The sequence below is a fragment of the Notechis scutatus genome, chromosome 6 (genome assembly GCF_049901735.1).
Source record: "Notechis scutatus isolate UNSWTSFEM ecotype Mainland chromosome 6, rNotScu1.2, whole genome shotgun sequence".
NCBI classification, from domain to species: Eukaryota; Metazoa; Chordata; class Lepidosauria; order Squamata; family Elapidae; genus Notechis; species Notechis scutatus.
Window position 1 is genome coordinate 50181557 of NC_142014.1, and position 27969 is coordinate 50209525.

The window sequence follows — 27969 nt, forward strand, 5'->3', positions numbered from 1 at the left end:
ACAGGGTTAGAGCCTGTTTAGGGTTTGAGAGGGAAATTTAAGGACATGCACACATGCAAAGAGGAAAATGGTTATTTCTGAGATCATAAAAAAAAAGATCTAGAGACTACATGTGGACCACATTCTGTAGAAGTTTCTGACAAATGTAGGAACAAATTACTATTTTGCTTCCAGTACAATTCAAAATGCTGATTTTAATCTTTAAAGCCTTGAATTGCATAGACTAGAATAGCCTGCTTTTGCAATGATCAGTTTGGTTTTGTAAGAACCCTCCAAGTTCTCATTCCTTCTGAAGCTAGTGTTATTGGTGATTGCTCCCATTTTCTGGAATTCCTTACCACGTGACAAAGTGCATGAATTTTTAACTATTGAGCAATCAATTCATGTAGTCTCTGAAATGATGGAGCAACTTCTTTGCCACTTTCACAACACCATTTTTCTTTCCCTTAGGAGCCATTGCGGCCTGTGCATCCAGCTCCTCTGCCAGAAGCCCAGCAGCCCTCCCGACTGCCTCCTGAAGCTGCCAACCATTCTTTGCCTCAGAAGCCACACCTGAAGTTAGCCCGAGTGCAAAGTCAAAATGGCATTGTGCTTTCTTGGAGTGTTTTGGAAGTGGACCGGAGTTGTGCTAGTGTGGATAGCTATCACCTATATGCATACCATGAGGACCCAAGTGCCACTGTACCCTCTCAGTGGAAAAAGATTGGGGAAGTAAAAGCCCTTCCTCTGCCTATGGCATGCACACTTACTCAGTTTGTGTCTGGCAGCAAATATTACTTTGCTGTGCGTGCTAAAGACATCTATGGACGTTTTGGACTCTTCTGTGACCCCCAGTCAACAGATGTGATTGCTTCCCAAAGCAGTTAAATTTAAGACATTGAAACCTTCCATTCTTGTCCCATGACTGTGGCTTGCTCTAGTTTTGAGTTTGTTCTCATGCATGAAACTCATTGTAAAATCTTCTCCGCAGAATTATTTTGGAGAGCTCTTTCATACACTACAAAACTTACAACCAAAACTGAAATAAATTCTTAACCTCCAGCAAAAGAGCTTGAATTTCTGATGAAATAGTCTCCTCCCCTTTGCTTACAAGCCACTGTATCTAGTAAATAGTGAGTTACAAAGTTTTGGGAATATGGTTGACATGTATCATGTGGCCCACCAGTAATGTCAAACATTGGCACAAGCGCAGAGTATAACAGCCAGGTTAAGGTGGAAAGCCTGGATTCAGGGTTGTGCTTAGTCCTAGAAGAGTGATCCATTGTACTTTACAAGATATCTAACCTACTTCCTAAAGGGCAACGGAACTTATCCACAATCAGTTTTTGAATTCTTATACATGGATCTGCTTATTGGAATCAAAAAGTTCTAGGCAGGCTTGCACTCTCTTTGTCACCAGAACTTGGAGTATTTTGAAACCCACCACCAAAACCAGGTTTCTAGAAAACTTCATTTGCATTTTCAATATCTTGATTCTTTTATGATCCTTCTCTTTTAAAAAAAATAATTTAATTTGTGCCTTAAACAATAATTTCAAAATAAATGCAGTCACACTTTCTGTGTTCCTCTTTCTTTGCCATCCTTTCAATATTCTGCTCTTTTGCCAACCCTAAGATGTCATAATCTCTCATTGCAGATTCACTTGACAAGTAATACCCAGGTTTTCTAATAATTCATGCTAATGTTTACATTACTTAATCTGTGAAGATTTATCACTCTCACACCGTTAAGCTGCATCATGCTGTTCTTAAGAAGATGGTAGGTAGCCAAAAGATAAAATTTCATTTTCTTAACAAACACACCTAGAATTCTGTGCAACAAATTTATGAACATTCTATACCGACTGAATCAAAACAACAATAGATTCTCCACTTTTTCCAATTCAGCAAACTCATGGCCACTAAAAATAAATAAGCTACACCTTGCATGGAAATCAAAGAAAACTACTATACTGTATTCTAGAGAAAAATAGGACATATATCTTCTTGATTGATCATTCCTATTAAATAGTGAGTGGTAACTCTTCACTGCATTGCTTGGCACTTCCTATTATGTCCTGTTCTTAAATTGATAGGATTGGAATAGAAATGCAAAGTTCCAAAGGTACAGTCAGAAGCCAGCTTAGGAAGACAGGGTCTTAAATGCTGCTTATGTGGGAAGATGTATTTCAGTAAAGAAAAACCAGTCTTGTGGCATTTTGTGTCTTATTTTTCTCAGAATTATGTGGAAACTTTTGCTCGTCTCTACGTGTTGTAAAACTATTTTTGAGTGGGTAAATTTCAATCTGCTTATTATGAATTCTTCAAATCACAATCAGTGGGTAATTGGCATAAAATCAATTTATCACATTTTCTTATTACCTTCAAAAATTATCTGGAAATAAAACAACTGGTGAGCTAGAAACTCATCTCTGAAATAGTCACAAATAAGATTTGTGTTATTTACTGAAGGAGGGGCATATTTAGTCCACCTCTATTAATTTGAATGCTGAAAAATGCAAAGGGCAGCCAACAAAAAAATCAATGGAAGGAACATTTAATTAAAAAAACATTTTTATTTTTTTAAAAGAAGCATTGGATTCCACTGTTTAATTTGGCAGTTCCTATTGTTTATAGCCAATATATTGTTACTTGCCTTTTCTCTTAGATTTTTTTTGTACTTGGACAATAAAGTCAGGCCTGAGAACATCTGGGAGAAAAGCATACTTTCATAAGGTGTGCAACTTTCTTTTTGAGTTTAGGGTACTAGGTCCTACAACTTCAACATGTGGCATAAGAAGTAATTCAAAAGAATTTTCAGTTCCAGTTTCCAGTATCAGATTTCATTCCATGTTCAAGTAAGTGTGCGGCAATGTTAATTTCAGCACTTTTTAAATTAGTATTTTGGAGAATAGTTATTAGCCTTCAGATTTATGAACTGCAACTGATAGGGTAGGATGCTACATTTTCCAAAACAGAATGAGCAAGCCTCACAAGTTATATAAAGCAATACAGAGTTAAGCAGAAACAAATTCTTATGTGTAAGTAATGGCAAACCACATTATATTTTATATTCTGTGCTTAATTCTCTGCCTTTGTCCCAAAAAGACATCTGAATCTGTAGATATTAATATGTCCTTGCAACAGATTATGGGGAGTTTATTCTGTTTCTATCAAATTACTATAAACAGGATTGCATGGCAACAAAGTGGACTGATGCTGGATTTTTATTATTCTGTGCTCATTGAGAAACTGCATCCCACTCAGCATGTGAGCTTGTTATAGTATAGATAGAAGAGGTATTTTTTGAAAGACCTTGAAAATTTCGCTGTCTACATTGTACTATGTTGGTATTTATTTTCTCACCACACTTATTTTACTGCATTGTATTCCTGGCCCAACTTAGACATTTTTTTTCTACAATAATTTCACTGAAACTATATTTCGGCAATGTTCTTTCTTTAATACTGAGAATGCAGCTATTAGTAGTATTCAAGTTCCATTTCAGAAGAAATGATATAAATTCTGAAAGTGAGCTAGATGATCGTTATCTGGGTCTGGAGCTCTTGTTAGCTTATTTCTGTTTTCAATTTTTTCCCCAAATTACAATTTACACCCAAAAAAATGGTTAAGTGTAGATAGTGGAGAGCAAGAGAAGCTCTTGAAAGATAAATGCTTTTTATATTAACAACTTATTGATAGAGGATAATATGTTCAGTGATACTGACAAATGCCCTAAGAACTCTGAATAAAAATTCTATGTTTAATGTTTACTGAAACACCCTGATTAATCTGTATTATCAGCATGTTGAGCAATTTCTGTGCCTCTTTATATATGTAAAGAGTAGGTCTGTCAAACTCCTGGCCCACGGGCCAGATACATCACGTGCTGGCTATGTCTATGCCCAGTTTAGTGAAGTGGGGGAAAGTCCCGATACTTCATGTGATGCTGTGACAACATGAGTTTGACACCCCTGCACTAGAATTAGAACATGGGTTGTACTACAGTAAATTAAATTGGTCCATTTATTCAATGTTAGACTGATCCAATCAATTACTACTACTTATCCAAGAGTTCTGTGGCTCTAGAATCCATATTATATGTAATATTAGTGCTTCAGTTTTATATTTATTCCTTGACTTGCAATATCACAGTATTGGCTAAAAGCATTGCAACCAGAATATAAAACTATATTATGTTGATGCCATCTTACACTTTCTTTAGTATTCTCATTCATTCAATGGCAAAGTTATTCATTTTGCATTTGAAATCTTGCTGTTTTTAAGATCTTTGTATTTGGGGTGTATGAAAATTGGATAACCATATTTTCAGCAGTATAGAAGTTATGTTGAGAGTAATGTACAAATGTGCAAGAATGCAAATCAAAAGGTGTTCTACAGTATTATCCTTGGATCTTACCTATATTTTAAAGCAGAATGATTGGTTTCTTACCTTCATGTGCTAGGTTGAAAATATATTTTAAGACTAAGTTTAAATTTTAACTGTAAATAAAGCAACTGGACAGCCAAACCTGAGGTACTCTTCAGAGTAATTTATAAGCACTGATGAATAAACTATACAAAACTCATTATAGAAATTTGCACTCTGATTTTTTTTCTTCAACAGATGAACATGTAAATAATGTAGGCTGTACCAAAAAGTCCAGTTTAAGCAGGACGGTGGCAAGTTCTCCTAACTTTTATATGCATTGTAGATTAGTGTCTGTATGTGTTAATTGTAGTGGGGTTTTGTCTTGATACACCTGAAATTTATACTTTGAAATAAACTACTAGGTTTTTAAATTTTTGAGTTTTGTGTGATTAGTTTGGAAGAACAAAAGAGCTTTTGGTTTAAGGAATGGAAATAACAGTCCAGAATACTTCCTTTCAGAACATAAAGTAATATTTATTAAATTTATATCCACCATAACTGACAGAATCTCAATGGTTTAGTACACTGAAGAGCAAAATGAGAATATAAAATAAAACATCCATGGTAGGTCTAAAATAATTGTAACAACATAAAAATAACTTAAAGCAGCTAAATCAGATATACTGTCACTCATCATAGATCCTCAAGAATAAATGATTTCAAACATTTGAAAAATGAGATGGACAGTGTACAAGTTTACTAAATAAAAAGTTCCCCAGAAGGCTAAAACATGGGCAAATAAAATTTCTTAAGAGGATTGTTCATAATAGAAGCACTGCTTTGGGAAAAAAAATGCCTACGAGGCTCTACAACCTGTGCTTTGCAGATAAGGAGTATCACAGTTCTTCCTGGGTTGACTACTTGGAGAAGGTGGTTCTGCAAGAACTTCTATGCCAAACCATGTGATGTTGTAAAGCTAACAATATAATTAGAAGGGATAGAAGGGATGGAGGTCTAGTCCAACCCTGTCCTCAAGGCAGGAGACTTATACCAGTCAAATGGTGGTTCAGTCTATTTTTGAAAAACAGTGATGGGGCACCCTCAATCCCAGAAGGCAAGCTATTCCACTGATTAATTGTTCTGTTAGAAAATTTCTCCTTACTTCCATGTTGGATCTCTAACAAGCTTCCAACCAATTTTGTCCTGCCCTCTGGTTCCATAGAGAATAAGTCAATCTCCTTTATGATAGCCTCTCAAGTACTGGAAGACAATTATCTCCCCCTATCCAATCCTTTTTGATGGGCCAATCACAACTTTTAGTTCTTGATCATTTGTCATCTAGAGCAGAACAGAACAGAATATTTGATCAAGTGTGATTAGATATACAAGGAATGTCTTGTCAGTGTCTCGTACTTTGAATTGCCAACACCATCTCTTTCCAAATTCCACTCCTTTCTTTTTGATTGAAGTATCTTGTTAAATTTTGTGTCCCTCTTTTGTCTAATAACCCAAAGACCATATATTCAAACCTATAAATCACTTCTCAAAAAAATCAATATTCTTAGTTCTTTGTATCCCAAACTTGATCAACCTTTTCCTCTGGATCAGTGGTCGCCAACCAGTGGGCCATGAGAAAATTTTGGTGGGCCACAGAGAAATCTCACCCCCAGAGCACTCCTCCAAAGCAATTAATCCAGGCTGCGCAGAAACATAGGTCTGTGCCTCTCACATGGCCCGTGGGAACCCTCCCTACCCACTCCTTATCCGGCAAACTTGCCTGCTAAATTACTATTTTTCCTTTTTCCGACCATCAGGTGTTCTGCTGTGCTGGGAGATTTAGATTAGTTAGGAAGCAGGAAATGGATTTCTTGCTTTCTAGCTAGTCTTTAGATCTTCAGCTCTGCTTTTAAGCACAGCCAAACCTCCCTTAGGACTGAAGGTTCTATTATTCAGTGAAAACTCACGGGAAGCAAATTTGAGAGACTGAGCTAGCAGATGGCAGATAGATAGATCACTGAATGATTCTGTGAGCAACTCATTCTACCTGCCTGCTTTGCCTGATTTTGGATAAAAGTTGCTCTTTTTTTAATAAAAAAATTCAATGTGACAGACTGAGCTAGCCAATGGCAGATTTCTGAATGAATCTGATTCTGTGAGCAACTCAATCTGCCTGCCTGCTTTGCCTGATTTTGGGTAAAAGTTGCTCTTTTTTTAAATAAAAAAATTCAATATTTATATAAATATTTATAATATTTACATACAAGCCATGCCCAGCCAGTCACCTGACCACTAAGCCACACCCACAAATTAGGCAACACCCACAGAACCAGTTAGTGGTCCCTGAGATTTAAAATTACAAGTTTGGTAGTCCCTGAGGTCCAAAAGGTTGGCGACCCCTGCTCTGGATAGTCCCTTAAGTTTTCTAGAACCTCCTTAGGTCCCTCTATAAATTCAGTCTTGTATTGTAATCTTCAGGGGTCATTTTAATGATAATGTCTTTCTTGTTATCACATTTAAATTTCCAATAATTGAATATTTCCAAGATTTTGGAAGTATGTCATCCTTTCGTCAGCAGGTGGCACTATTAGATTGGATTTCAATAGTAACCAGTTTTTCCATTTTCCCACAATGTAAAAATAATGTTGATTTTTAAGTAAATAATTCCAGCATTTCAAAATGCCTATGCAAAGCAGTGCCTATTCAATTTGAAAGTCCAATTTTCTGTATTTTAACTATTTTTCTGCCTTTTCACCTTTAATTCTTTTTCCTTCAATTTTTTTTTAAAAAAAACAAGTTTTATTAATTTTCAAAACACACAAATCATCATTATCCATTACATGTTTAAACCTTTTTCCATTATAAATTTAACAAGTCAGATAAACTATAATTCTGTTTTAAACCATTTCCATATAAACATACAAAAACCTCTTGTCCAATTTCTCTTTACTTCTCTTTACTCTTATTCAATTTCATTATTATTATTTCATCTATTTCTTTCTGACTTAGTTACCATTATTCTCATTCTATATTTCTGCAAGGTTTTATTAATTCTCCCAAAAAAAACAACAACATATACACACAACACATAAAACATAAAAAAAATCTTTTTGGAAAGTAACTTGGACCCAGGTATCTCTCTCTTCATGGACTTCAATTATATTCATGCTCATCTTACATATCATTACTTATTTTATTTACCATTCTAAGCTTTCTATATTAACTTCTCCACATATTTCACTCTTCTTAATTCTATCTTAATTAATCATCTTAATTTGAGTCATTATATTTGTATCTTTTGTCCATTCTTTATTGTCCCTTTGTCTCGTTCCTTATAAAAAAAAAAAAGTTTCTCCTGAAATCACTAATCAGAGTATGATGCCTTTCTATCTCCCCCCTAAATTAATCAAATTAACCTTTAAAATAACGCCCAATACCCAATCCGATTTTGCTTGGTACATTCTATCTAAATAGCACATCCAGAGTAATTAAATACATAGTTAAACAATAAATCTAAATATTAAACACAAATACTATAATAGAAATTTTATAATAACATCAATACCATAATCTTATTAAACTCTTTAATTAAAACTCAATATTCTAAACCTCCCATCATATTATTAAATTTTAAAACCAATCATTATTAAACATTTCAACATTTTAATCTCTTATCAACTCTTAAACCATTTAAGTTTTCTATTTCTAATACCATACTACAATATCATCTTATGTACCTTGCAAAATCTTTTTGAAGAAATTATACTTTATCCTTTATCCCTAAAAAAGATTCCTTTTTTCCCATTTAATTTCAAAACTTTGTAGCTTTTCTCCACCTTTTCCCTTTCTTTCTTCTCCCAACAAACCTTTCTATCCCCCCTTCTTCTAGCCTCTGCCTTACTGGCTTCCCTTCTCTGTCGTGTTCCTTTTCCCTTTTGTTTACTATCATTATATTGATTTTGCACCTTATTTTTCCCTTTCTTAAGTGTTTTTTTAAATCTTAAGTCCTTTATTTCTCTTCCTTTCACTCTTCCTTCTTTCTTGGTCGAGTTCTGAAATTTATTAAAAATGGCTTCCTCTCCTTCTTCTTCTGCTGTCTTCATCTGTTGTAATGTTTGTTGATAGTTAATAAGCGCCATTTCTAAAAAAAGGAAGGCTTCTTTCAAACCAGATTTACCATTTTTTTTTTGCTTGTTCATAATCTTTTCTCAGTTCCTCAATAGAAAGAGCCATTATAAATCTTTTATTTTCCCCTTCTTTCTTCTTACAACAACCAGAATATTCCAAAGAAAAAATAAAACAGTCCCAAAGTTATCAATCAGTCCAAACCAAGGCAGAGTTCTCACTTTCTCCTCCTGGGGTAGTATCAATCAAAGAAAAAGAAAGTCCAAATCTGTTTCTTAAAATCTTATTGCAATATATTTTAGTCTTCAAATCCTTAAGGCATCTCCTCCAACAAAGTCTTAGCATACAAATATTTTTTTTAGTCCTCTCTCTTCCCACTCATCGCTTAAAGCCAGTTTTCACCTAAAAGAAATAGGTTTCTTAATATCCACTTATTTATTCCGTAGGAAAAGAGGGTAAGCTTTCCTTTCAGCACCATCAAACTGCCGCTTTTTCCTCTTCTAGAAGGTATCATTCAGAAAATCATACTTTTCAGGAATTTTGTTAAATATGTCTTAGAGTCCTAGGAACCAAGAAAAACTTTCTCCTTTGAAAAACTTTCTCCACTTCCTCCTGCGCATTCTTACCCGGCTGCCAGCTTCTTTGTGGCGGCCATTACGGTTCCACCGCTGCACCGTCTTGGGAAAAGGGGTTCTGCCGGCCGGGGAGGGGTCTGCAACACCCCCAAACCCCTCTCCGGATCCCCCTACCTTCAGCTGCCCCTGCAGGGCAGCCTAGCTCCATACCCGTCCGGATCGGAGCCCCAAAAACGGCTAGCGCAGCAGGGATCGCGCAGCTTCGCGAATCCCTGCCGCTCGCGAAGCCGACAAACCGGAAGTCCCCTTTTTCCTTCAATTTTAAAGTTTTTTCAAAGTGCTAGGTCACTGCTACTTTTAAACATAATTGTGAGCCTCTCTTTTCCTGGATATTTTTTGGGGTTAAAATTTGAATAAAAATAATTGTTCACACTGTTCACTAAAGTCCATTGTGCTTAGATGGTTATTTGCTGTCCCAGCTTCGTGGCAGCCATCTTAGACTGCCTCTTCTCATCATAGCATAGAGGGAAAAAGCCCCAGGGTTCAGCAGGAGAGTTACGATTTCTCCTGTGACTTCTCAGAGCTCCCTCCTTAGCTTCACTGCCCTACAGGGTGGCTTTGGCTCTTTTGGAGCCCACAAACAGGGATAAATCAGTACAGGAACAGAGAGCTCCATTCCCTGTGACTGGTACTTCTGCGAAGCCCCACCCCTATCTCCCTGTACCCCAAGCCTTGAAGAATTCTACTACAAATACTATGCTGTTGGATTTAGTAAAAGGTAGTAGAATAAGAAAAACCCACTTAAAACCCACTCTCATCTCTACAGTTTTAAGCATGTTCAGCTCCAAATATTTCCAACCACCACAGGGCCAGTTCAAACTCCCATCTACAGTAGTGCAGTAACCAGAACTGTGTGAAAGCATGAATCTGGTTACAGTCTTCAGTTGCTCATCAAGCGATCATAAATCCACTAGGGTCCTTGCATCCCAACCTGCTCTTTTGGAGGCAACGCCACCCCATCCCCATCAAAAGCAGCTTTTGGAGCTAATGCCACTCCATCAAAATATCACAGCAGCTATTATTTATCAGCAACTCCACCGTGCTGCAAAATTAACCTTAATCTGCTTCATCTGTTTGAGATCCTGATAGCCTCCAGACATTGACAGCATATCCTGCCTTTCTTAGAACAGCAATGAACGAATTATGTTCCTAGTGTCTTCATGTCTACTTTGAGTATTATGAGGGGGGGACACAATGAGATTTATAATTCTCACAAGGGAGCATCTGGCTGTTACTTCTGTAATTGAACCCACCACTAAGGAAAGAGCAGAACAACTGCAAAATAGTGCTTTGATTTTCAACTATAATGGTATGCGAGAATGACCTTGGGAGGCTTCCTGGGAACATGGCTAATTGAACACATGTACGGGGAGAGTGTGGTGGACTCCCATGGAAAGGATGAGACACAAGTGAGTGAACTCGGGATGGGAGTCTAGAGCAATTTCTAGTGCTCCCTTTTTATTGAGAATTTTACACATAGTAAGCATTCACATTGTGGATAATAATTAAACATAATACATGGAATTATTTACAATTGTCTGAGCTGCATGATTGTTTCTGGTGTTTACTTTTAATTTCCTTGTTTTATCTAGGTGACCTTTAGGCAGACATGTATGTATAAGGTCTTAGATCTTAAATCATTATTCAATACTGGAGTCAGAGTTATTCCCACATCTCCCCTGTTTTAGTTTTTTGATGATCGCGGATGCCTCGGTAGCTTTTCGCCATCTGCAACAACAGCTCTCCTTCCGTAGGCTTCACCCGACACATTCCTAAAAGTCCAGGGAGACATTGGATACAACAGCATACACAAAGAGAAAGTATAAAAAACAATATCACTCCAACAATTAAATGACGAATCCATGAACCATCTGGAAACCAGGACCAAAGTGCAGACCACACGTCCAGTCCCTCGTCTTCCGATCGTAATGGATTCTCATTCAGGGTTTGTTCCATATGCTGTATAGTAGCTGTAATGTTTGGAGAAAAATCAGAGATATACATGCAACAATGCGTATGAATCACAGCGCAAACTCCCCCTTGTGCTGCCAAAATAGTTTCCACCGCATATCTGGTTTGCAGGACAAAGTTAAGGATTTTTCCTTGCTCTTCTTCAAGCAGCTTTAGAGTTTTAATGGTTTCTTTAAACATAGTAATTGTCCAATTGTTTAAACGATGTAAATTTCTATAGTTCATCATGACTCCTAAAGGAGGAATAACTCCCCTTGATATTTGTGTCCAGTAGTCATGAGTCAAAACAGAGTTTACTTCCGTTGCGGAACGCGCATTGTGGATATGAGCAGTCCCCAATGATTTTTGAATGAAATGAGATGGGATTACTTTCCCAAAGGTGCAGACTCCTTTCCATCGTGCTGGCATGTGATCATAGGCCATCCGTCCACACAGCAACCATAGATTTGCTCCCAGGAGATGACCAACCGTATTTGGTTCAGCATAGATTAATTGTGCAAAGGATTCCATTAACATAGCCAAATAAGTGGATGGTGGTGCGTATTTCCCATTTGCACATTTAGGCAACCGGTTGCTGTCCTCCGTGGTGGGACAACATGTAGCAGGAATATATGGACACCTATTTTCATTGATCAAAGATGTGATATCATATCGAGAAATGTTATGTACAAAGTAAGTGAGATTTTTAGTTTTCATATCATTCGAATAAAACCGACTTCCATTGCTAATAACAATTGTTTTGTTGCAAAATGGATATGTTCCCAAGTAAGTCATATTTTCTACTGTCTCATTGTGGGTCCAGCACCTTGGATTCGGCTTCCAAGGTGCAAGGTATTTATGTTACTTATAGTCCAACTGCTAGACCACGTCCCTGAACAACCATAATATTGTCCCTTATACCAGTCACCTTCGGCCAGAGGTACTGCAACCATTGGAAGCCCTGATGTTTTGTGAGTTGGCATGTGCATACATATCCAACAATCAGTTTTATTATGAAGGTTTGCTAGCTTCCCCATGTCCTGGATCAACGTGTTTCTTTTCCATTCCCCCAAATCCATCCCCTTGCCCCTTTGGCTGATGATAAGGATGAACACAGCAAGCAGGAACCCAAACAACTGTCCCCTCATCTTCAACAGCAGCGTATCCTCTGCCCCAAGTTATCAGCGGGACAGGTCCTCTCCACGTTGGATCTGGCAGTCTCCTATACCGAACTTTCGGTCTTGGTGTACCTGCAGAAGGGGAGGAAGCAAAATGCCTACTGGCTGCCGTAGCAGCTGTCATGTTTAGAAAATTTAAAGTATATAATGTAATATTAAGAATGTTTTGTATGTAAGGCAAGCCATATCCATCCACTTCCCCCGTTTTTGTTTTTATGTGAAGGAGTGTCCTTTGGAAGTGGCCATTGGTCAATCCAGACTGGCTGAGAGGTTAACAATTGCAATTTTTCCATTATCCAATAACAATTTTTGTGCGAAATTGTGATAGCAAATCTCTACCCCACAAGTTTATATGCAAGGGCAACACAAGAGGTTGAATCCTTGCAGTCTCACCAGTTTCTCTATGCAATGCCTTCAACCAATGTACACTACTTCTAGCAAATTGCATACCACCCACTCCATGAACAGCCGGAGAGTCCTCAAGCGCCCATTCATTTGGCCATTCCTTTTGGCGTATCACAGAGACATCTGCTCCGGAATCTATAAGGCCAGAAAATGATTTTTCTTGAATTTCAATTGTCATTTTTGGTTGATCTGTAGTCAAATTTTTTTGTCAGCGCTAGCAATTCTGCAGCAACTGGAGAACTGGTCATTTCAGTGGACCCAAAACCGCCAGTTCGTGGGATCCCAATTAAAGGATTCATAGGAATGTATGGAAGCAATAATAACTGGGCAATAGAGTCACCGGCCATTAATGATGCAGGAGTATCAGTGTACAATTGTATCTTAATAACCCCTTTATAATCTTGATCAATAACTCCTGGAATAACAAAAAACCCTTTTTCTGATGCAGAAGACCTGGGAAGTACTAATCCCACTGTTTTTTCTGGCAGTGGCCCATGCAAATGAGTGTCCTCAATGTACACTTGATTAGGAAAGGTCACATCAATTGAATTCAGCATTTTTAAACTCAAACCTGCATTCCCAGTAATTGCAGGCAATGCTTTTGTGACAGCCTTGGGAGCGGGGCTAGCTGCACGCCCCAAATTTAGTTTCCCGGATTTTGGTTCTGATCAGAGCGACATTGATTTGCCCAATGAAACCCTTTTTTGCATTTTGGACAGACTGATTTGTTGTTAAATTTCCCAGGAGACGGCTGAGGATGTCAGCTTAAAACAATTCCCTGTAGGTTTCATCCCTTTTTGTAATGCCATAGCCAAAGTCTCCATGTTGTAAGCCTGAGAACCCACCACTGCACATGCCTTTAACAGATCAGCCAGAGTAATCTCACCTCTAGCCACCAAAGGCTGTAAAATATGCTTGCAGTCAGCGTTTGCATTTTCAACTGCCAATTTCAGCAAAAGTTCCTTTGCTGCTGCTTCATTAGATATTTGTCTGGTAATAGCCAATTGCAGCCTTTCCACAAAATCATTATAAGACTCAGATGCTGTTTGCTTAATTTGAGAAAAAGACTGTGCTGGGGTTCCCACATCCTGGATGCGGGACAATGCCCCAAGGACAGCTGCCATAACCACTGGAAATACGTGATCAGGCAAATTAGCAGCTTGATCAGCAGTGGATTCAAACAAACCTGCCCCATAGATTTGGTCTGGCGTATACAGCCCCCCTGAATTCCTTCCCCTAGTGATAGCTTCTCTTTGGTATTCTTAGTCAAAGACTACATACTGAGTAGAACTCAATATCATTCTCATTAAATCTTTCCAGTCACTAGGAATCATACGTGAGGTAGCCAAACTTGTCAGAAGCCCCTTTGTAAAAGGACTTTGAATACCATAATCTTTAACTGCTTTTTTAATTTCTCTAAGAACAGCTAAAGGAATCGGAATCCATTCAATTTCCATATTGCCTTGAGCATTTATTTGTCTATTAACTGGAAACAAATTCATCTGGGTAATCTCGTCAGGCTCTAATTTCCCTTCATTGAAAGCCTGATGCATCATTGCTTGAACTTTCCCCGTTTGTGATTGGATTTTATCCTCTACAGGCGTAAGCGCTGTTGGGGTTGAGTAGGCATATTCCAATTTTGAAATTGGGGGGTGCAACACAACTCCTTCATAAGGAGGAGGTTCAACTAAAGTTTTTAAAAGAGGCTGTTGCTGGATTTCTAAAGCAGTCATAACAACCTTCCAATATATCAAAATTTCAGCTGTTGCCCGTGGCTCTTCATGAAGGATAGTTCCAATTCTCCTCCATGTGTCTAACTTTAAATATCCCTTCTCTGGATAGTAGGGACACTGCCGCCAGATCTCTTGCAGCAGCTCTTTCACTTTATCTTTTGAAAGAACTATTTGCTCCCCCCCAGAGGGTTTAAAGAAAAAGATGTTTGTCCTGACTAACCTCAGCAGCTCACTAACATGCCGTTCCTGTGGCTGAGAAAGTTTTCTCCCCATGCTCCCTGAAAAAATCCTATTGTCCAGCAATAGTTAAGTACGTACTTTACCTATTCCAGGCGAGGAAACACAGAGGTCCGGACACGTACCACCCGCAGTGGATCACGTCGGGGTCACCACTTGTGGTGGACTCCCATGGAAAGGATGAGACACAAGCGAGTGAACTCGGGATGGGAGTCCAGAGCAATTTCTAGTGCTCCCTTTTTATTGAGAATTTTACACATAGTAAGCATTCACATTGTGGATAATAATTAAACATAATACATGGAATTATTTACAATTGTCTGAGCTGCATGATTGTTTCTGGTGTTTACTTTTAATTTCCTTGTTTTATCTAGGTGACCTTTAGGCAGACATGTATGTATAAGGTCTTAGATTAATCATTACTCAATACTGGAGTCAGAGTTATTCCCACAGGAGAGATCTCTGATGGATTTTTCCCTGGAATGTTGCTCTTCTACCTTCTAACTAAAGGGATTGACATCCCATCAGTTTTTATGATCTACCTGGTCAGGGTGTGTTGAAGAACTTCCCCTCAGGATACTTCAAAACAGCTGTAAGCCAGCAGATTGCTTTTGGAGTTAAACTCCGAAGCTGTCTGCATGCCAAAAGCTGGGAGGGGAGTGGCTGCAATCTGTTCAGGGGCTGAAGAAGTCATCGTTTGGAAATTAATGTTTCAAATCGACAGTAAGTTATACCTTCCTTATCTTAACCACCTTCAAAGATTACTACTGTAGTAACTGGTAGCTTGATCTTCCCAGCTGTGGGTGGCCAAAATCTTCTGATTCTGATTAAAAGAGGAAGCCAAGATGGTAGAGCAAAGTATTAGAGATATATTTGAAAGACCTCTAAATAAAATACGTTAATTTGTGGATCAGTTGTTCTCTGAGGATAAAAAGATCCTCTCAAAGTACTTCTGAGATGCAAACGTGGAGAATGTTACCAAACTGCCAAGGCAACCTCACAAGTAGCTTAAAATCACTTAGAAAAGAAAAAAATCCCAGGAAAAGACTCAATGGATACTGGAAGAAATTAGGCAGAAAGAAACTCAGTTGCAAAAAATACTGATGGATTCTAAAATATTACATCATATTAAACTATTACGGCAACAGCCATCTATGTTAACAGTACAGGAAATAGAAACAAAATTGTAATATGTGAAACAAAGACATTTTGAATTTGCCAACAAACCAGACAGATGGTTGGTGTATAAATTAAGAAAAGAATGAGAAAAGACAATAATTGGAAAAATCTGGGAAGGTAATAATATAATAACAGATAATGAAGTCATTAAAAAGGCCTTTCATGATTTTTATTCAAATTTGTATAAAAGAGAGGAGATTGATCTATTAAAAATAGATGAATACCTTTTAAAACAACAGTTACCTAAATTATCACAAACTCAGAGACAACTCATAAATGACCAGATAACAGCTTTTGCGTTATCAGAAGCTATAAAAAAATGAGGCCAGGTAAAGCCCCAGGCCCAGATAGTCTTACAAGTCAATATTATACGTGTTTTGAGGATGAACTTCTTCAAACACTGAAAGATACAATGAATAGTATATTACAGGGGGGAAATGCACCCCAGACGTGGAAAGAAGCCAATATTGTGTTGCTCCCAAAGGAGGGTCAAGATGCTACAAAGACAAGGAATTATAGACTGATTTCATTATTAAACAATGACTGTAAAATTTTTGCCGCTATTTTGGCAGAAATTTTCACTATTTTCACACTACCTTTTCCCCGTCCCCTTTCCCGCCCTTAATTTCCTATTTTCTTTTTTGTATTTTATATTTTATATAATAAAATAAAAATGATATTGAAAAAGAATGATCTTGGGAGAGTGGGGGAGAAATGCAGCCTTAGGAACAATAAGATCAGTGGAGACCAGGCTATCCTGGCACTACAAGGATTAGTGTTAGCCTTCCCAGATAGGATAGATAGATAGATAGATAGATAGATAGATAGATAGATAGATAGATAGATAGATAGATAGATAGATAGAGAGAGAGAGAGAGAGAGAGAGAGAGAGAGAGAGAGAGAGAGATGATAGATAGATAGATAGATAGATAGATAGATAGATAGATAGATAGATAGATAGATAGATAGATAGATAGATAGATAATGATAGATAGATAGATAGATAGATAGATAGATAGATAGATAGATAGATAGATAGATAGATAGATAGATAGATAGATAGATAGATAGATAGATAGATAGATAGATAGATAGATAGATAGATAGAGAGAGAGAGAGAGAGAGAGATAGAGAGAGAGAGAGAGAGATAGAGAGAGAGAGAGAGAGAGAGAGAGATAGAGAGAGAGAGAGAGAGAGAGAGAGATGATAGATAGATAGATAGATAGATAGATAGATAGCTAGATAGAGATAGATAGATAGATGATAGATAATAGATAGATAGATAGATAGATAGATAGATAGATAGATAGATAGATAGATAGATGATAGATAGATAGATAGATAGATAGATAGATAGATAGATAGATAGATAGATAGATAGATAGATAGATAGATAGATAGATAGAGATAGATAGATAGATAGATAGATAGAGAGAGAGATAGAGAGATGATAGATAGATAGATAGATAGATAGATAGATAGATAGATAGATAGATAGATAGATAGATAGATAGATAGATAGATAGAGATTAATAAATATGAGATAGATGATAGATAGATAGATAGATAGATAGATAGATAGATAGATAGATAGATAGATTAGATAGATAGATAGATAGATAGATAGATAGATAGATAGATAGATGATAGATAGATAGATAGATAGATAGATAGATAGATAGATAGATAGATAGATAGATAGATAGACAGATAATAGGTAAGTAGGTGGGTAGGTAGATGATAGAATATATACTCTTCCCAGGTAGAGTAGATAGACAGACAGAAAAGAGAGAGAGAGAGAGAGAGAGAGATAGGCAGGCAGGCAGGCAGGCAGGCAGGCAAAGATTATAGATGATAGAATAGGCAATGAATTCTACAACTAGGAACTATCTGTGAGAGCTGGAAATCTCTCTAAGCATCTGCCAGAATTCATCTAGAATAAGTGGTGGGATTCAAAAAGTTTTACTACCAGTTTGGTGGGCGTGGCTTGGTGGGTATGGCTATGTGGTCATGTGACTGGGTGGGTCAAAAGACAGAAACTCACTTTAACAATGCTCTTGCTTAGCAACCAAAATTTTGGTCTCAATTGTTGTCATAAGTCGAGGACTATGCCTTCCTCTGCATGGCAGCCTTACTTAGTAAACTCCTTCCCTTTTCTGGGAATTTCTCCTCTGCGTTAGAGGCATCAAAATAACCAAGATGATATAAGGTGGTCTGCTGGAGCACGGAGTTGGACTAGATAGTGACTCTGAGGTCCCTTCCAGCCCTGTATTGCTGTGCTGTTTCAAAGCATCCCTGTGCCTTACCCCCCCCATGCCCCGTTTTGGGCCTAGGAGGCTTCCCTGCAGCCTCAGGAGAGCCAAAACAGGGCATGGGTTGGAAGCCGTACCTCCCGCACCCCATTTTGGGCCTAGGAGGCCCCCCCTGAACTTACCTGGGAGCCAGAACCAGGTGCGTGGGGAGGGGAGAGGAGGGGTGGGGCAGGGGCAGTTGATCTTTGGAACTATCAATTCGCCAAACTGGATGTAAAATTAACATCCGGTTCAGCTGAACGAGCCCGAAATGGCTGAATCCCAGTCCTGTCTAGAATCAACAGTCACCTGCAATAAGTCATCCTAATCAAGGTATTTGCTCCACAGAGATCATTTATCTAAAATGAACAAAATCCAAGAGCTATATATGCTGTTATGCCCATATATACTTGCATATGTCAGGCTTTCTCTTTCTCATAAGAAGCCAAGAACAAAGTCAAGGTATATCTAAGTCTGTTTATTTGATATGGCAGAAAAAATGTAAACACAATTTTCCTGCACATGCTAAAATGCTCAGATACAGACTTACAGCACTGGTTTCATAGTAACAAAATCAAAGTTATATGACTCTGGCAGGCCCTGGTGCGTTGTCTCGTTGAAATGAACCCAACTGAAAATAGGCAGGCCTTTCTCCACGGGTGGGCCATTGATGGCATAGGCTGTAAACTTTGCAGCCATATTGATATCTGCTACCTATACAAAATTATAAAAAGAGATCATGTAAGAGAAGAAAAGAAGGAGTGGATGGATATTTCACAAATATAACATGCACAAATTATTTCTGAAACTCCATTCAAATATGAACGGGTCATTTTAATTCATTCTTTTCTTTCTTTCTTTTTTTGCTTTCTATGTAACATTAAAAGAAAGCAAAATTATTCAGAAATGACCTGGGACAATCCAAACCATGTTAACTGAATCACATATGCCCCAAACCAGCCCCCTTTATTCAGCAAGGTGAATTGAAGATCAGAATGGAGATACTGAATCATACATTTGATACTGGTGAGATATGATTTTGTGTATTTTAATTCTGTATAAAGCACAGAAAGAGAACTGAATAATTTCCTGTCTCTAAATAAAAAGCGAGGAGACATGACAACAAATTTGGATTTATCCAGGTTTTGTTAAGCTGATTTTATGAACAGGTTATCTATCAAATATTAAGCCACACTCCCTAGCAATGAAAGCATGCTGAGATTTCTACTACCATCCTCAGTGAGATAATCTTAACAATTATCTTGTGCTGTTTCTTCTCTGACCCAAAGATATCCAGTCTTGAAATGTGCTGCACATACAACTATCTTTGAAAACTATCCAGAACCTACAATTGGTCCTGAATGTGGTGGTGTAATAGTAATGGGAATCTCTTGTGACACCCACATGGCACTGTTGCTCCATGAGCTGCACTGACTGGCTTCTGGGTATAATTCAAGTTTATTTTATTTATTTTATTTTATTTATTTTATTTATTTTATTTACTTTATTTATTTTATTTATTTTATTTTATTTTATTTATTTATTTATTTATTTATTTATTTATTTCATTTATTTTTTATTTATTTTATTTATTTTATTTTATTTATTTTATTTATTTTATTTATTTTATTTGTCAATTGCTTACAAGATAAAAGGTATAAGTATAAACATGAGAAAGAATACAGAAAATAGGTACGATTAAATGGGGACATTAGGACAGGGACGGGAGGGACGATGGTGCACTTATGCACACCCCTTACAGAACTCTTAGGAATGGGGTGAGGTTCAGTAGTGAATAGTTTGAGGTTAAAGGAGTGGGGGTTTGAGGATGTAACTACAGAGTCAGGTAGTGCATTCCAGGCATTGACCAGTCTGTTGCTGAAGTCATACTTTCTGCAATCAAGTTTGGAGCGGTTAACATTGAGTTTGTATTTGTTGTGTGCTCTTGTATTGTTGTGGTTGAAGCTGAAGTAGTCATTGACTGGTAGGACATTGTAGCAGATAATTTTGTGTACTACAGTTGGTAGGCAACGTAGTTCAAGATTGTCCAAGCCCAAAATTTCAAGTCTGGTGATATAGGGTATTCTGTTGCGAGCAGAAGAGTGTAGTACTCTTCTCGTGAAATACTTCTGGACTTGCTCAATTGTATCAATGTCTGATATACAGTGCGGATTCCAGACAGATGAGCTGTATTCAAGTATTGGTCTAGCAAAAGTTGTGTATGTCCTAGTTAGCAATTCAATATTTCCAGAGGAGAAGCTTCGTAAGATTAGATTTACCACTCTTAATGCCGCCTTTTTGACAATGCTGTTACAGTGAGCTCTGGCTCACTATAGATCATTAGATATGAGTACTCCTAGGTCCTTGACAGAGTGAGGGTCATCAACGAGGTCATATCCACCTAGTTTGTATTTGGTGTACTGATTTTTTTTACCAATGTGAAGGACTGAGCATTTGTTGGTTAAGATTTGGAGTTGCCAAATATTTGACCATTCAGACACATAATCAAGGTCACTTTGAAGAACAGTAGTATTATCAGTGGTGTTGAATAGTTTTACATCATCCGCAAAGAGGACGCAGTTGCTTATAAGGTGATCACAAAGGTCATTTATATAGAATATAAAGAGTGTGGGTCCTAGAATGCTGCCTTGGGTGACACTGCTGTTAACTGGAGCAGGGTTTGATATAGTGCTCCCTATTTTTACTATTTGTTGCCTGACAGGAATGCAGTAATCCACTTATGAAGGGATCTGGAAATTGTTTAGTTTTAACAGTAGTTTGTCATGTACCACTGAATCAAAGACTTTGCAGAAGTCTATGTAAATTGCATCTATTGCTTTACCCTGGTCGAGTAGAGTAGTCCATATGTTTTTGCAGTGTAGGAGTTGTAGGTTGCAGGACAATTTTTTCCTGAAACCAAATTGTTTTTTGGAGAGTAGGTTGTTTGACTCTAAGTGGAGGGTGATGAATTGGTTAATGATTGATTCCATGACTTTGCACATGACACAACACAGTAAGATTGGTCTGTAGTTTTCAACCAGACTGGGGTCACCTTTTTTAAAGATAGGGATGACTGTAGCTAAGGACCATAGGCTTGGTAAAGAGCTGGTTCTGAATGATATATCATATATAATGCTTAGGGGTTCCACTATGGCAAAGGAACGTTTTTTTAATAAGTATGCACATAATCCATCGGAGCCAATATATAGGGATGGTTTTAGATTACTTAGTGCCTTTTCTACGTTATCTTCTGTAAAATCAGTATGTAGTAGATCATTGCAGTTAGTTGTGGTATGACTAGGAAATATGGGGCATGAGCCATTGCTGTTTACAAAGACTGAACTGAAGAATGTGTTGAAGAGGTTGGCCTTAACAGCTTTGTCGTTGTAGTCTTTCCCATTTGGTCCCTTTAGAGGTGGGATGATTCTTGAGTCTTTAAGTTTGGTGTTTACAAAATTGTAGAAGGTGCAGGTAGATTTTGTATGTAGGAAGTTTTCCTCCTGTTTGCAGTAATAATTTGTGCATTCTGCCTTTATCTGTCGGCATAAGGTGTTGTATCAGTTTTTAAAGTTTGCTACGTAGCTAGTTTTGTTTTTACGCCATAGTGATTTTTTTTTATTGGAGTTTTCTTATTGTTATGGTAATTTGTTTTTTTGTTTTTTGTTTTTAGGTGTTACTAATGGTACATATAGTTTAATGACTCTTTCAAGTTCAAGTAAGAATGCATTATAATGGTCATCTGTAGTATTACAGTTAGAGAACAATGTGGCAATCAAGAAATGATAGATCGGCATCTAAGAGATTATAATTGGCTTTTTTGAAATTGTATTTTGGAGATCCATCATTATGATCTTCTTTGTGAGGGCGTAAATTGAGACAAAAGTCAATCATACTGTGGTCACTGTTTGAAAAGGGTTCTTATATTTGTAGGCCATAAATTGAGTTTGAGCTCTTGCAGAAGATGAGGTCAAGAATCTAGTGTTGTTAGTTACTAATTGATCCGGTCTCTGTAGTAACGACATTGTACAGGGTTGCATGTATGGGTTCGGGTGTACATTTGTTTAAAGGTAGCCCACGTCAGCAGTGAAGTTTGTTTACATGAACTATGTCATAATCAGGGGCTCTGTAGCATAGTAAGAAGCGGATAGTGGTATTTAAGGACAGTTCACAAACGATGGTCTCTGGAAGAGCAATTTGTAATTTGAATCTTTCTTAGATTTGGGGATTTTTTAATAGAAGATAGCAACTCCACCTCTTCTACGGATTTCGCAATCTGACCGATACACATGATAGTCTCTCACTGTGGTAATGGAGTCTGGAAAAGATGCATTCGACCGTGTCTCACAGACAAATATAATATTGAATGTGGCTGTGCTTAGTAAGATGAGGAATTCATGCATTTTGTTTGCGAGGCTTCTTGTGTTGAGTAGTTTCCATTTTAGATATGTAGTAGTGGGTCTGGAGGAAGTAAGGGGCATGCATGCCTAACGTTGGATGTTGGGGTGATGGTTATTGGGATGTAAGTTGAAGGTCTTGCTTTTGATACATTCTGTGTGGTAGTCAATGTATAGGTTAGTATTTCCTAGTTCTTGTAGTCTTTTGAGTTCAGAGTGTAGTTCACGTTGCTGTAAGGTGAGGTCAAGGCAAGAACGGAGATTCTTATGGTTGATGTTGCTCTTGGCAAGTGAGTTTATAGTGTAAATGAATTTTCTTTTGCTTAATTCATTTTTGCAAACGACCCTGCAGAAGCGTGGGGCCAATGAGCCATCACTGTTTTTGAACTCTGGGCCGATGCGGGAAATGTCAAGTATTTCATCAGGGGAGATGCTTGATGCTTAATAGCCACTGACGATGTTGCGGACATTTGTGATGTTATCATTGTCATTGTTGTCTTCTAGACCAAATAAGATGGCATTGGGACGTTTCCGTTCGCGCTCGACGGCTTCTTTGATGAGGATTGGGATATCATTATTTGTTGGATTTGTGGTTTTCTGTGGATTGGATTGTGGTTGTGGTTGTTGTGTAAAGATGTGGTTTGCAGTTATTGGATGTTCATTTTTTTGTGTTGTGTCTTTTTTTTCAAGATTAGTTAATCTTGTTTTTATAGTGTCCAGGGATTCTACTATGGTGTCAAGGGATGTTATTCGTGTTTCTAAGGTATCAACTCTTTCGAACAGGGCAATATATTTGTCCAGTTCGGGTCTGCATGATGGACAGAAATATGGAAACCCATGGTTGGGTGATTCTAGGAATTGAGCCATTTGCTTGGGTAATCCCAAGCAGTTGTGGTGAGTGTAGTTGTCACATAGGGAACATTTGATGGAATTTTCATTCTCCTGTAAAGTTTTTTTATATGTAAGGCATGTGTAGGAGTCTTGTGGTTCATTGGTGGGGATTTCTTTCTTTTGGAGTTGCATTGGATTTTTTTACTGGCATGGTGGGTTTGTTGAAATGGTTGGTTGAATTAAATTGTTCAATCAAACAAGATCAATAACAATATTGCACCAATTAATTAATTACAGTAATCATGCTAGTCAAGTAATTACACTAATTAGCAATCACCCTAATCAATTAATTACACTAATCACTAATCAAACTGGTCAATTAATTTCACTAATAATTAAATTTTACTAATCAATTAAATTATACTGATATGTAATAACATTATTTGCACTAGACACTCTAATCACACTAATCAATCAATCAATTGATAAATTATTTTAGAGAAATTATTATAGATAAATTATTTTATAGATATCATTATCTAATCATTGATATATTTCTTGAGTTAATAAAGTTATAAGTTTTGAGGTAATGAAGTAATCGGTGTTATAAGTATTGAAGTAATGAAATAGTAAGTCAGCAAGTAAAGGGTTACTGTTCTACTGGCTGTCTACTGGCTGCTGTTATCTGATCTGGTGTTTATTGCTGGTTATCACCTATAAAAGCCCTCTTAGCATAGCACCAGGGTATTTGCAAGATGGTCTGCTCCTAACAATATCTCGCCAACCCACACATTGCAATTGGAGGGGCATATCCCTTCCCTGAAACCACATCATCTTATGAGACCCTGGACCTTATGACCTTCCCAATGATGGCCCTTTTGGTGTAATCTTCCCTTCAGCATAAGTTGGCTGGAGTCTGCAAACCATTACAAACCTAATAATACAGGTTGAGTTTTTTCTATTTATTGGTTTTGACTTTTTTTTAAAATGCCATCAGAGTCATATTATCTAAGTTGGTTGATCATATAAATGCTTCAGATAAACCAACTGACCAACCAACCTTTCTGTTCATATTTTGTCCATATTTCAATTACCTCCTTTAACTATTTCCCCTCACAATTCTTGGTATCTATTTGTCTTTTTGACATCCTGAAGTAAAATGTGAGTGATTACAAATATCTCAATGTTCTGTCCCTGTATGAGTCTTCTATACCAGGGGTCTCCAACCTTGGCAACTTTAAGACTTGTAGACTTCAACTCTCAGAATTCTGGAAGTTGAAATCCACAAGTCTTAAAGTTACCGAGGTTGGAGACCCCTGTTCTATACCATTGCAAAATAGATGGATAAAAATGGCAGGTCAGTGTTCAGAATTTCTGAATCTTCCTTCCAGAAAATCAAGACAGCCTACACATACAAATGAAGGTAAGTATGCATGTCCCAGGATAACATTGCAGGATCCAATCTGAGTTGGTCACCAGGACCAAAGGTTTATTCTCCAAGTTTTCAGGCTTGTGCTGTTTCCCTGATGATGGACTCCAGCATAAGGATAATAAATCTTTTATCCTGGTGACTGACTCAGATTGAATAATGCAGCCTACACACAAGTTAAGAATGGATATTATGATATTCCTTAAATAATCAATATTAATTTCTCAAGGACAGGAGTGACTATGGCTCTTCCAAGGGTTGCTAAACTATAATACTGAATGTCCACAGTCAGGCTGGTTAAGGCTACTTGAGACCCCTTGCCTCAATTTTAAAAGGGATTGAGATTTAATTGAGATTAAATCTTAAAGAATTAAACATTTTACTCTGTACTGGTCTATAGCATGAAACAGGAATAGTTCTCAAACTGCCTCTGAAATAGCTATACTTTACAATCCTAACACAAAAACAACTATTTACATTGAATTCTCATTTTATTTTTAACAGTTAATTAGATGAAAGCTGCTATCAATGGAAGCATGATAAAAATAATATCAATGATTGTCAAAGTAGCTGGGTTTGCTCAGCTGCTGGCACCTGCATTTGAATGCACAAGTAATTACAGGCATATATAATGATGTGCAGGGGGGAAGTATTGTGTATGCAGAATAATGTGAATCAATTAATGTGTTCTCCACTCCACATGTATCTATAGTGGGGCAATTCCTTTAGGAATGTGTACCTTAGAATCATAGCATCCAGCTGGAACTGGAGTCATGTAGTACAAGTCTTGTCGACAGCAAATGGTATTGCAGGGATTGTGTTTTGTGTATGGATCTTTCTTATAATCTGGAAATAAAGGGGAGAGGATGAGTAAATTTTTGCTCTCTTGTTTAACCATCATTTAACCTTGTATCTGTATAGTCAGAAATCTGTCATTTGATTTCTGCCTCTCCTTCAAAGAACTTGGAGCCATTTTCTTTCCACCCCAGTTGGATTTTATCTATGAAACAGGTTAGAATAAGAGAGTAGAAAAGAGGGTCTGCTCTGAGAAGTTGTTTAAAGATAACTAATTGAAATTTGGCTCCTGTCACTCACAGACTTGGAAAACTGTATTTAAAACTATGGTGTATTTAAAATTAACATTTCTTTCTTTATTTTAACTAGATTCAACAGATAATGGCCAAGAGCTACATAATTTAACATTGTGAAAGGTGAGCAGATACTGTTATTGTAAAACAAATGTTTTTAAAGTGTTTTTTTATTATGGAAGAGAAAACAATAGAAAAAATCAATACGAAAATTTAAAATGACATACTATTATATCTCATGATGCGCTTCATGGACTCTATATCAATTACTTTTCCTTGGTCCCGTCGGAAGATTTTTGCTCTTGGGGCCATTTCATAAGAAAAGTCCAAACCATACTTTTGAACATATTCTCTATATCCACTCATATTGTAAATTACTTTATGGAAAGGAATGTTGTAGGAAGGCCAGTATCCTGCAAAACAAGGCTTTACCAGTGAATGTACATTGCTTGAATTCAGTTGCAAAAAATATTAACCAAGTTCTAAAACACTGAGTCTCAAGGGAATGTGAGCCAAACTAGCATGGTAGAAAATTTTCATAAAAGGAAGTTTCATTTGGCAAAGCTGGAGTATTTAAGGAATTTCAAATTCAGCAAAAAAATAATAATGTGAATTTACATCATCTACCATCTGTAGCACAAAGGAAATTTGTACTTAGTGTTAAAGTGTTTCTCACACGCACAATTATTTCTATAAATACAAATGTTGAATTCCTGGTAAGTTGCACTTACTAATGTTAAGATTATTTGCAATTTCTACTAGGTAGTTTTAGCTGAGGTTCTTTACCTTTGGCCCTCTCCCGTATTCCATTATTCAAAAATCCCTTATATAAGCATTTACCTTTACGGAGAATAGTTGTTTGATCAGAATATTCTACAAGATTGGGAACCTGTTCAATGACATAAAGAGTCCCATCTTCAATGCTTCTTCGCAATTTGATCTTTTTTGTATCAAGTATCATATATTGGTTATTGTAAGTACCTAGAGAGCAGTGAGAAAATAGTTAAATTTTTACTGTGCTTCCCCCCATAAAATAATAGGTGAAAAGATTCCCATTCAAATATACCAACCAGAATTTTGTTTTTTAAAGGTTTGGGCCCAGGTCTTTCCAGAATCTGCCATCATATTGGCAATACGGACTCTCTCCCATGCAAAGAGGCTCTCAGGTACCACTTGTTGAAGAAGAGAAATATTGAATACACTGTTTGTGGTCTGCAACATAATCAATCCACTGCCAAGTATGTAAAAGTCATCTAGGGAAGCCAAAAGGCCTGAAACAAGAATTTTGAAAAAGTTTGTTATTCAAAAAGAAATCCTTCATATTTTTTATTCTAATGCTTGATTTCCACAAATGAAGGAAATTAAATGGATAAATTAAATTAAATGGTTAAAAACAAAGAATCTAGAATAACAGCAGCACAAGAATCAACTGATTATAAATAAAAGGAAACAAAATTCAGCTAAATTATATATGGTTTTCAACAATGAGACTCTGGAAGTGGTGAACTGGATCTATTTGTGAAGAGATTACATTTCATCTGTCATGCATTCTACAATTGATTATAGAAATGCGGATTGGACTGGACAACTCCAAAGAGGCTTTTCTTTCAGTGTCTCCAACAAAAAACAATCAGGTGTTTAGCACAGTCAAAACCTCAGTGGTTTTATTTATATGGGGACATTCATTTGCACAACATGAATGTCCTATCAGCCCCAGGCACATTAAAATCCTATGATTCTGTATTCATTTTAGCAAAACGCATGAAGAATTATTCACAAGACCAGGAAAAAATTGTATTCTCTTTCAGTCCATGTCATGGTTTGAAGAATGATTGCCACATATGAACTATAGGGGTGAAGAAGAACTAAAGATGGATCTAACTATACTTGTTTGGAGATACATGCAGTCCTAGCGTTTGGAATGGGAACACAATACATAAAGGACTTCAATGCTGCATATATATATATCCCTGATTTCAACTCGTCTTTGGAAAAGCTTTCCTTGCTTTTCACCTCACAAAAGGCACCATAAGAAAAAAATTATTTTATTACTTATGATTTTAGACATCCGTACAACTGATCTGTAACTTTTGTGCTGTGTCGAAGTACTTTCATATTACATTATAACACTCCACAACATTCTTCTA

At 37.1% G+C, this 27969-nt stretch overlaps 2 protein-coding genes across 12 annotated transcripts in view; one reads left to right on the forward strand and one right to left on the reverse strand.

Annotated features, from left to right (window-relative positions):
- ATF7IP (activating transcription factor 7 interacting protein) overlaps positions 1-4781 on the forward strand; it is a 99613-nt gene extending 94832 nt beyond the window's left edge. For all 10 annotated transcript variants that reach the window (XM_087968220.1, XM_026694606.2, XM_087968221.1 and 7 more), the window contains one exon: positions 451-4781. In XM_087968220.1, coding sequence (XP_087824346.1) covers positions 451-867 — 417 coding nt within the window. In that variant the 3' untranslated portion in view covers positions 868-4781. The remainder of the gene's footprint in view (positions 1-450) is intronic.
- Positions 4782-18543: 13762 nt separating this feature from the next.
- Positions 18544-27969, reverse strand: part of PLBD1 (phospholipase B domain containing 1) — a 45730-nt gene continuing 36304 nt past the window's right edge. For both annotated transcript variants that reach the window (XM_087968222.1, XM_026694631.2), the window contains 5 exons: positions 26893-27093; positions 26663-26803; positions 26050-26235; positions 25474-25580; positions 18544-18794 (listed from right to left, as the gene is read on the reverse strand). In XM_087968222.1, the coding sequence (XP_087824348.1) occupies positions 18627-18794; positions 25474-25580; positions 26050-26235; positions 26663-26803; positions 26893-27093 (803 nt within the window). In that variant the 3' untranslated portion in view covers positions 18544-18626. The remainder of the gene's footprint in view (positions 18795-25473; positions 25581-26049; positions 26236-26662; positions 26804-26892; positions 27094-27969) is intronic.